The following is an 11,397-nucleotide window of genomic DNA, read 5'->3' on the forward strand; positions in this document are numbered from 1 at the left end:
TCTTCGAAAGTAATTGGAATATCGAAAAGACCTTCAGCGGAACCCGTGACATGGGCTCATGACCTGTAAGATTCGCGTGTTCTTCTCCCACTGATTAAGACTCGCTAGTTGTTGTGATCTGTGACCTCCTAGCTTTTAATATATACATATATATATATATATATATACATGAATATATATCTGCAAGAAATTGCAATGAATTGGACGTCATATATGAGGAGGGAACGAAGAAAATGACGCATATGAGGCGTAAGTTGCAGTCTTCGCAAGGACTCCTGACGCTATATCAACTACTTGTGAACTCCAAACTGGAAACCGAATCTAGAATGGACGGGGGAAGGAGATCGATAAGCCTCTCCGTTTACCACTACACGAGAGGCGATCAATTCTTTTTCCTCTGTTCTGTCACAAACTGATATATGTATGTAAAATATAAGGGGAGAGAGAGAGAGAGAGAGAGAGGTTCCCATCGGAAAAAGAAGCCTTTTTTTTTTGTTGTCTTTGGTGGTGGTGTTGATGGGGAGTTGCTGGTCCTACTTCCGGCAGGAGAGCCACCCGGCGGAGAAGCGGAGCTACCAGAGCCAGCCGCAGCAGCGACGCCTGTCCTTGTCGCTCAACCAGGCGGCGGCCGAGGGCGGTGGGCGCGAGGTGCCGGCCTTCTCCCAGTTCTCCTTCGCGGAGCTCAAGGCGGCGACCGACGGGTTCAGCCCGCAGAACATAGTCTCCGAGAGCGGTGACAAGGCCCCTAATGTCGTCTACAAGGGCCGGTTACAGAACCGCCGGCGGATCGTCGTCAAGAAGTTCGCCAGGACCGCCTGGCCCGACCCCAAGCAGTTCGCCGTCGGCCTCTGTTTCCCCGATTTTGGTTCAATTACTTCGTAACTTGTTATTGCTGGATCGGTCTTGTTATTGACAGGGAAAAAAATTGTTCCTTTGTCGTGATTTGCAGGAGGAGGCATGGGGAGCTGGGAAATTGAGGCACAGGAGGCTGGCAAATCTGATCGGATACTGTTGCGATGGTGAGGAGAGGCTTCTTGTGGCCGAGTACATGCCCAATGATACTCTTGCTAAGCATCTCTTCCACTGTATGTATGCTCACCACTCTGTTTTTGTCTCTTTGGTTCGAATTGTAAAAGTCTGCTAGTTATTATGCTTTTTGAATTGGAGATCGATATGGTAGGAAGCTGCCTTTTGCAATTTATTTTCTATATAGAGTTGCAAAGGCATCGGAGTTTGAATGCTGAGTTTGGAGTTTTCGTTGAACATATAATATATTTAGAAGTTGGTCAACTAGTGCACAATTGTCAAGTATGAGATTTGTGTATATCAGGTTAAAACAGCGAGTTGCTTGTCAAAGATCGAAATTAAAATTTTGATGATAGAGTACTAGATGTAATTCAATTTGACCCCATTAGAATCTAGTTGACAAGAATAGAATACCTCAGTGCTTTTAAGAGGTACAAATGGTAAAGAAACAAGTAGAATGAAAGAAAAATGTGTTGCATTTTATCGTTAACTACAATTAAGAAATATCCAATACAATTTGTTAGATAGTCAAGTAGTTCCATTAGGAAAATAAGTAGGCTTCATGACATGACATAGATATAATCTTCAACATCCTATATAATCAGTTCTTATTAATTAGCAATTGTTTCGGCTCCTTATTTTACATCTTTAGTATGATGCAATTGTGCTAGTGTATGGATCCATGGTCATTTATCTTTTTTTCTTGACAGGGGAAAATCAAAGCATTGAATGGGCTATGCGTTTGAAGATTGCTTTCTGTATTGCTGAAGCATTGGAGTATTGTAGCAACCAAGGATGGCCACTATATCATGACTTAAATGCCTACAGAGTCCTTTTTGATGAGGTGACCTATTTACTTCTTCTGAAAGAACCTTTTTTTAAGTAATTGTTTTGTTGACATTGTAGGTCGACTAGTTTAAAGATTTTATATGTTGTGTGTCACCTGTTACTTATTTATAATGTAAAGAGTTGCTAGACAATCATGTTTCTCGTCATATTTAGACTTGGAAATAATTGATTTCAATGCAGTTTCGACTGCAACTCAAACTGAAAATTTTGTATATATATGCAGGGTGGTGATCCACGGCTTTCTTGTTTTGGTCTCATGAAGAACAGCAGGGACGGAAAAAGTTATAGCACTAACCTAGCATACACGCCACCAGAGTATTTGAGAAATGGTATTTCCCTACTGTTTCTGAAGAGATTTATTTAGTTCATCTCATCTGAAGCTTGTATATCTCTGTATATAGCAGTTTCAAGTTTATGTACGTTCTTTCAGTTTCTACCAAAGCCAGTCCGTGGCAAGCATAGAAAATAACATCTTTTGACACTGGGTATATGTGAATGTTAATTGCACATCTGGTGCACACAGTAATATGTAGGAAAAGATTAGCATATTTCTATGATCAATTAAAATTCACAGAAATTCATTTGTGTTTGTCTCCTACTGTGTAAATTATGGTCAAATCTGAAGGAGATGATTTAGAGGAATTATGTAGGATGCATGAAACATAAAATATATCGGAAAAGCCCATTCAAACATCCATTTTGTACTATGAGGAACAACCTCAAATTCACCCATCACTATGTGCTAGTGTTCACACATTACAACCTTCACTCTATTTGTATGAGATGTATGATCATTTTGACTGTCAGAGGCATGTTCATCGAACTTAACCAAGGTATTTATTTATTGTGTTTGCTTAATTCCAAATGAATATACCATCTCAGAAGCAATAAGATATCATTGTACTATCTTTATCAACAAAAATGACCATTATTTAAGATTTATATCATAAAATAGTTGATAGTCATATGCCAAAGGTACTAAAGTTACTTGAAAGACTAAATACAAGGCCGAATGCAAGGCCATTTTGGTCTTCTCTTCCTTAAATTGTGAAGTACAATCCAGAGTAGTTCTCAAATCTGTCACTGGGATAACTGGATTGTGGCAAGTGCTGAGCACCCATACCATAGCATTCATTTCTTATAGTCAAATATGGGTTGGCTCTGCTTTGGCACCACTAACTCTGGCCCAAACAATATCCCCACTGAAAATTTTAGGCTTGCAAGTCGGTGCAAAGTTCTGAAGCAAATTTACTGATAGTAGGCCAGTTGGTCCATATAAGTATCTAAATCTTTGTTTTGAATTACATATGTAAAATGCATTTATCACCAACCGTTGCAGTTCCTAATTTGGACAAAGAAGTTATTCATATTTTACTGTCTTTATCCTATGAATCTAATTCTATTTCTACCCATATCTATATGCACCTATGGACATGTTTTTTTTATGTTTCTAAGAACACATGTCATCGTCTCTTATACTGCAAGTCTACAACTAGATTATTGATGTGTTAAAGGCCTCTTAGATTATGCTTACTTTGGAATTCTTTCCCTGCAATTTGAATTTTGTACATTCTGTTTACATATAAAAACAGTTTGTAATCCATTATTGTCAACTGATCACAGAGGCAAAAATCTTCAGTTTAGTTAGTTAACTACCCATTACTTTATGGTTAGTATATGCATATCTTTGGACATGTCATCTTGCTGAATTTTGTGGTTTTTTAAAGAAGTATTTCTAACAATTGATAAAGATATGTGACAGAACTTGATGTTGCATCAACTCTCCCTTCTTACTGTCCTAGCACACTTACTAACACTCAATAGATCATGATTTATACATTACTTCACAACTTGGAAAATTGTAGGATCACTAGGAGATCAACGAATTCTCATTTTTCTTCCAAAAAATCTCTTTTTTTTTTTTCCTATATCATCTTTTCTTTGCATCTTTTTATGGTATCCCATATCCCGATCTGTTAATGCAGTGACATCAGTCATTATATTTGAAGTACTTTTTTTTTCTTGTGAGAACCTAATAGAATGTTATTGTTGTTGAAAACTTTGCATAGAATGGTTAACAGTTTGGACTTCTATATTGTATTTAGTCTACAGATTCCTAGATGCTCGACTCGTGATTCATGTAGCTATATGAAATTGATATATCAATATATTGCTATCTAAGTGAAAGAGAAACATATCCACATGAAAACTAACTAAAACTTCATTTTGGCAGGGAGAGTAACTCCAGAAAGTGTCATATATAGCTTTGGTACTGTCCTCCTGGATCTTCTTAGTGGAAAGCGCATCCCTCCAAGTCATGTAATTATTTTGTATTCCTATAGGACACATCTTTTATTTAATATGCGGTTCCATTTTTAAGTTTTTATGGATTTTTTTTTCTTTGTTTGCTTTCAGGCATTAGTATATGAAATTGCTGCAAGCCTGTTGATTAATACTGTTGCATCTGTTATTGCATATTATGAAATGTCTCCTTCGAGAACATGGGAAAAATATCAACCACTGTAGACTTAAGATTAACGAAGTCTTCCGACAGGATTGTTTGTGTTAAAACATATGTTGGGTCCTTTCCTAACATTTTACGTTTTTGAGATTTGTAGTTATTGGATCAAACTTTTAGTGGTGTCAGAACAAATCATGAGTTTGAATCCTGTATCTATCCCCTTTAAATGGTATCAGACCAGAACATGAGTTCGGATCTTGCATCTCTCTTTTCCCAGCATTTAATTAGAAATATTTGTGCATTACCCAATAGAGTTTGATGTTCATAACTTCATATGTACACGATATATTGGCAAACCTATACAAGAAAACACAGAATCTTGTACCATATATAGGTTGAAATTTTTAGCAATAGAGAGATAGATTCTAAATGTCGAAAAGCAGAAAATCTTGTGAACATCTATTGTTAGATCTGACCATGGGTATTTAAGGGCAAGAAGACTGGTAAAATTTTCTTAGGTATTTGCAAGGAAGGTTTAAGATGAGTCTGTTAGACGTTGGTTGGTGAGAGTTCAAGAAAGGTTATGAGAAACATATTGGAACATTAACAATTATATGAGGCAGCTGAACTTAATATTTTACATAAAAAGTCCAATTGTTCCCTTGTATATTTGTTCTAAATTATCTTTAAAGGAACTTTCACAAGAAAGAAGTCCTTAACTAATGCAGAGTAGGAAGTAAACGATTTTATGTCACAAGGCTGCATCACAATTGATTTGCAGTCCAGAATAGTGCTTTAGGAACCTTGTCGAAGGGAAAGTTGTTAGACCCTTGTTTTAGTTTAGTTGCTTCAAAAATTTCTCTCGGATACTGGCTATAAAACTTGAAAAAAATATCATTGCATTGTGCTACATTCTACATCACTGAACAGAAACAATTTGGGTAGTCTTTTATCTTGACTACTAAAGAATTTAAAATTCTGGTTCTATATGCTATATATTATTTAATTCTGATGCAAGTGCTGCAAAGCCTTAAAAACTAAAGGTTAAGTAGGATTGAAATTGAATTTATAAAACATAATTTTCGTGATTTTAGAAATAGACAAGAAAATATCGTTAAGTTGGATGGACAAGAAGTCCCTTTAAGTAAATGTTTTAGGTATATTGGATCAATTATTCAACAAGATAAAGAGATCGATGAAGGTATTATTCATATAGTAAAAACATGATGGTTAAAATGACGAGGGGTCTTGTGTGATTATTGGATACCTTTGAGATTGAAAGAAAAAAATTATAAGATAGTTGTGAGACAACAATGCTTTATAGATCTGAGTATTAGACAGTTAAAAAAAAACATATACAAAAAGCTTATGTTGTCGAGATAAGAATATTGAGTTGGATATGTACTAGAAAAGATATAAAAAGAAATACTTTTATTCGTAAACAATTAAATGTCACTTTGATAAAGAAGAAGATGAGACAATCATTTAAGATGGTATGGGCCTGTGCTAAGAAGACCTCCGGATGTGGAAGTCAGAAGAGGTGAAATAATTAATGTTAGTGGTATGAGAAGAGGTAGAAGAAGACTTAAAAAGACTTTAATAGAAACTATAAATAAATATTTAAGTACTCTGAACTTAACTAAGCATATGGCTTTTTACGAATCTCAATGACAACAAAATATCCATGTAGCCGATCCTAAGTAATTGGGACTTACGGTTTTGTTGTCGTTGTTGTTGAAGTGCTGCAAAGCCAATGGTTGTGATGGAATAGACCTTGGGTTGTAGGACTCTGACAGAACGTCTTAGCGGAAGAAATTGGGTGGATTGATTGGAAAACTGTGCAGCAAGATGAATTGTGCATGTTAATGATTCGGTGCATGGTATGGTGACTGTCAGCGAGGATTGTATCTGGCAATAAGTCAAGCTTTCACCCGACTGTATTATACAGATAAAAGTACTTTAAAATTGTTAAGGGTATGAATTCAGACTTGAGTTGCTGATTTTGTAAAGCCAACCAGGTTGTAAGTTACGTATGTGACAATCAAAGCAAATTTTATATAGATCTGAGTATTAGATAGTTAAAAAAAAAAACATATACAAAAAGCTTGTGTTGTCGAGATGAGAATGTTGAGATGGATATATTGAGTTATTAGGAAAAATATGAAAAAAAATGCTTTTATTCTTAAACAATTAAGTGTCACTTCGATAGAGAATAAGATGAGAAAATCGTTTAAGATGGTATGGATATATGCCAAGGAGACCTTCGGATACAATAGTCAGAAGAGAAGAGAGTGAAGAAGACTTAAAAAGATTTTAATATAAACTATAAATAAAGATTTAAGTACTCTGAATTTAACTAAGCATATGACTTTTTACAGATCTCAATGATGACAACAAAATATCCATGTAGCCGAACCTAAGTAATGGGGACTTACGGTTTTGTTATTGTTGTTGTTGACTTGTTGTTGAAGTACTGCAAAGCCAATGATTGTGATGGAGTAGAAGAAATTGGGTGGATTGATTGGAAAACTGTGCAGCAAGATGAATTGTGCGTGTTAATGATTCAGTGCCTGGTATGGTGATTGTCAGCGAGAATTGTATGGCAATAAGTCAAGCTTTTACCAGACTGTATTATACAGATAAAAGTACTTTAAAATTGTTAAGGGTATGAATTCAGAATTGAGTTGCTGATTTTGTAAAGCCAACCAGGTTGTAAGTTACATATGTGACAATCGAAGCAAATTGGATACATGTGCCTTGTCAATTTAAGTGTTTATCTTACCGGACTTTGAAGAAAGTTCATAATCACCTGGTCAAACAGAACTTTAAAAATCTAATAGAAGCAACCATCATTAAGTTTAGATACTTAGACAACCTGTTAAATCTTTGAAAAAAGAACCTCAAAAGACAGTTGGAGAAATGTATAGGAATAGGTGATATCTGAATCCTTGTACTGGAAATCTTTATGCACATACAAATATATGATTACTTTTGACTACTTAAATGAGATTGAAATTCTCGCAGGCTCTTGACATGATAAGAGGTAAAAATATCTTAGTTTTGATGGATTCACACTTGGAGGGAAATTTCTCAACAGAAGAGGCAACTACACTGGTTGACCTTGCTTCTCAGTGCTTACAATTTGAACCTAGGGATCGACCTAACACAAAGAAGCTAGTGGCAACCCTTGGACCCTTGCAAACCAAATCAGAGGTATTGTCTTCTTTATGCTTCTGTTCATACCTGAATAGATGATTTGTTTTTCCTATCATTACTGTCTATAGATATAATTTTTTTCAATTGGACCATAGATTGAACATGAACTAAATTTTCTATAATTGTAATCTTATGATCTATCAAATGTTAATTCAAAAGAGCAGCATATATTGTTATTACATTACTGATTGAGTTTAGTAAGAAATGAATTGGCATAATGTTAACTCGAAGATTCAACAGCTTCTAAGTATGGTATGATGAATCTGAATGAAGACCGGGAGCTGGTATTTTCCGCTTAAAAACTGAAGCTTGTGTTCTCATGTTATTTGCAAATTACTAGTCAATTTGTGTGATAGATGCTCACCTGTAGATTGTTGTTTTTGGAGAAAGACAAAGAGCTTTAAGAGAGGAGGTAATAAATAGTCATCATGGCACTTGATTAGGTAATCAACAGATCAATACACAAAGGTTCTTCTGTAAATGGGTTGGGTCTAAATGCAGGTTGATTTGGCAGTCATAGATCAGGATTGCCAGTTCTAACATGAGAATCAATTTTGAATGACTAAAAGTTTAGTGGTTTGATTATTGTATATTGAAGTACTGGAAGAAGCTTTTCCAGTTTTCTACTTTTCTACTTATTATGCAGTGTTGGAACTTGAATGTTCATTTGAATCTTGTTCTGGTATGAAATAGTAAACTCTCATGCACAGGTGCCATCTCACACAATGTTGGGTGCTGAAATGCATGGAGAAGCCCCTCCGGCCCCTCAGCAGCCTTTTTCACGTATGGGTGAAGCATGCTCTAGAATGGACCTTACAGCCATCCATGAGATTTTAGTAATGACACACTACAGAGATGATGAAGTAACTAATGAGGTATTTACATTAATTTCAACAGCAGAGATGGATTTTGACTTTTAATGTTTAGTTTATAGTGAACTTTGCCTTCGTTTAGAGAGCAAACATGATGCATTGGTCTTTTTACTTCTGTCATCAGCTATCATTTCAAGAGTGGACGCAACAGATGAGGGACATGCTGGAAGCGAGGAAGCGGGGGGATTTTGCTTTCCGTGACAAAGATTTTAAGACAGCAATCGAGTGTTACTCTCAGGTACTCTTATGCGACATGGTCAAAGATCTAGAATTGAGACAGAAAACCAATTCCAAGCAAAGGAGTAGACACAAGGCCTTTCGGAAAGAAAATCTAGTTCCCTGAGAAACTAAGATTCTCATAATCTTCGAGAAAACCGATGATATTTACGTAACTTAAGAATTTCTGCTATTTTCGTAGGTGATAATGAAACAATGAAGTTTTCTCTTGCAGTTCTTAGATGTGGGGACAATGGCCTCACCTACGGTGTACGCAAGGCGAAGCCTGTGCCATCTTATGTGTGATCAAGCTGATGCTGCTCTGCGAGACGCGATGCAGGCACAATGTCTTTACCCTGACTGGCCTACTGCATTCTACATGCAAGCAGTTGCCTTGGCCAAGTTGAACATGCAGAGTGATTCCCTGGACATGTTGCAGGAAGCAACCATGTTGGAGGAGAAGAGGCAAAAGAGTGGTAGAGGTCCATAATGCGGCTTTACATGTGGTGATTGGATCCTCTCTTCATGCCCTTGTTGTTGATGAGAAAGTGATCATTGTAGTAGCCTGGAAAATTGTATTATAGGAAAGGGTTTTGATTATATCGTTGCATTTACTTTTCCATTTCATGTGTATTCTCTTTTGCCCCTTCTGTATTGCCAATCAATCTAAACAGTGTTTATTTCTCTTCTTTTTCTGGTTTCATGAAAGAAAATATTTCAGTAATAAGACTTTTGAGGACCGACCTGATTAATTATGTATATTCGTAGAGACCCACCGGCCTGAATATATCAATATATAGATCGAATCTTTTATGGAATCCAAAAATCAAATAATAATCATCATGGGAAAACTTGAAATATCTCAACATATGCAAATTTATCATAAAAAAAATGATTCTTTTTATATAATTATGCAGCTTTGTCTTCTTCATTCTGTGGAGTTCTTTATAATTATTTGTAAAGACACATTGTCATTACATGGATGAGTTTTTGCTCTCTACGGATGACATTCTTGTTTCCGATCGATGTGTGGGAAATGGAAGCAAGAGGAGAAGGGTGGCGCGGGAATCGGATCCGAGGTAGAGGGGGGAGCCGGTGCTCGCAGTGGAGGGGGAGGAAAAGGGAGAGGGCGGGAAGGTGACGAGCGAGGTGGACGGCGACGGCGAGGGAGACGTAGAGGGCACAGCAGAACAAGAGCACCTTGCTGCGGCTGAGGTGCCACCCCGTCATGCCGAGGGACGCGAAGACGACGACGCACGCCGCCAGAGCGCCTATTTGCGCAGCCACGGCGGGCCCCATCATCGACGAGGGAGATCCTCTGCAACGGATTCCATAACTTACGATTTGAAATATACGGTCATGATCGATCCAAATAGGCTACTGCGCTTTAAACAGACATTGTTTGGCTACCTGCCCATGACGACCCGCAACTATACCTGCCTTATCATTGATTACAAGGTGGGCCCCTGTATAATTACAAAAAGAAGGAAGGAAAAATAAGACATAAGAAAAATACAAATAAGAAAGCCATTCGAAGCACAAATTCCTATTCATTAAAGACAAGATGGTAGAATATGCTTTGAGTTCGTATACATTTCTAACAGATTTTGAACACTCATCAAGATTCGTTTACGACATCGGCGGGTGAATTGGTACCGTCGGATCGGTGCTTGCTAGCCTTCACGGTGTCTTGAACTAAACGAAGCAATCCCACACCAGCATCTGACCGAGTCTATGAAGAAATCTTGATGTGAATACTAATTCACATCAAGATTTTACCAAAAAAAGATAATGTAAACATTTTAGGAAATCCTAGTTTGAGCAGGAAACTAGAATGTAATGGAATCCGAATCCCAGTCGAGGTGGTGTTTCCTATTTCAAACACCAGTCCGAGCCTATACATAGAACCCCATCCCCGACATTAGAGTCTGCGATTGTTTCCTCTCTTGCTTGCAGATTAGAGTGCGCTGTTGAAGAATTCTGGTAAGCGTCTTCTCCTCTTTTCCTTCTTGTTTAGTTTCTCTCTGCCTTTCTCTCTCTTTCTCTAGTTTTTTCCTTTATTGCACCGTCGAGTATTTGATAGATCACACTGCTTCGGATCACAGCGAACGAGATGGCGAAGAGAAGGTCGAGAACGTCGAAGCTGATTAAGACCAAGAAGGTGCAGCCCAAGCTGGAGGAGGCCTTCACCTGCCCCTTCTGCAACCACGACAAGAGCGTAAGTTGCACCTTGGATAAGAAGCTCAAGGTTGGGGAGGCGCAGTGCGGGGTCTGCAAAGAGAGCTACGCCACCACTATCCATCACCTGACGGAGCCCATCGACATATACAGCGAGTGGGTCGACGAATGTGAGAACACCAACGAGTCTGAAGAACTCCTTGTCGACGATCACCGCCCCACGGAGCCCATCGGCATATATACCGAGTGGGACGACGAACGTAAGGAGGTCAACGAGTCCGAAAAACTCCGTGACGATAACCGCCCCTCCAAGAAAAGGCGTTCGGTTTGTTTGGATGATTGTGACATTTGAAATAGGCACTCCCAGGGAGCATATAGTCGATAGATCGCCTTTGTTATTGTCTCAAGAAAACGAAGTAAACCAGGCAGATCAGTTTCATGCAGCTCTTTTTCGTTTTCTAGGTCACGGACTTTTGGGATGATCAGGTTGCCAGTCTTTGAGCAGTTCCTATTCCGCTGTCTTTGAGCATATGTAATTACAAATGAAAATACACAAGAATAAAATTCCATCCCCTCGTT

The 11,397-nt window shown here is 37.8% G+C and overlaps 1 protein-coding gene across 1 annotated transcript; it reads left to right on the forward strand.

Moving 5' to 3' along the window:
* The first annotated feature begins 308 nt into the window (after positions 1-308).
* On the forward strand, positions 309-9,329 carry LOC135611211 (serine/threonine-protein kinase BSK1-like). The gene is made up of 9 exons (XM_065106695.1): positions 309-840; positions 950-1,085; positions 1,737-1,870; positions 2,099-2,204; positions 4,109-4,194; positions 7,361-7,549; positions 8,263-8,427; positions 8,549-8,662; positions 8,876-9,329. Exons 1-9 carry the CDS (start codon positions 517-519, stop codon positions 9,128-9,130), a joined length of 1,509 nt encoding a protein of 502 aa, XP_064962767.1. The 5' UTR covers positions 309-516; the 3' UTR covers positions 9,131-9,329.
* Positions 9,330-11,397: the final 2,068 nt, after the last annotated feature.

Source organism: Musa acuminata, chromosome BXJ2-4 (assembly GCF_036884655.1).
Source record: "Musa acuminata AAA Group cultivar baxijiao chromosome BXJ2-4, Cavendish_Baxijiao_AAA, whole genome shotgun sequence".
NCBI classification, from domain to species: Eukaryota; Viridiplantae; Streptophyta; class Magnoliopsida; order Zingiberales; family Musaceae; genus Musa; species Musa acuminata.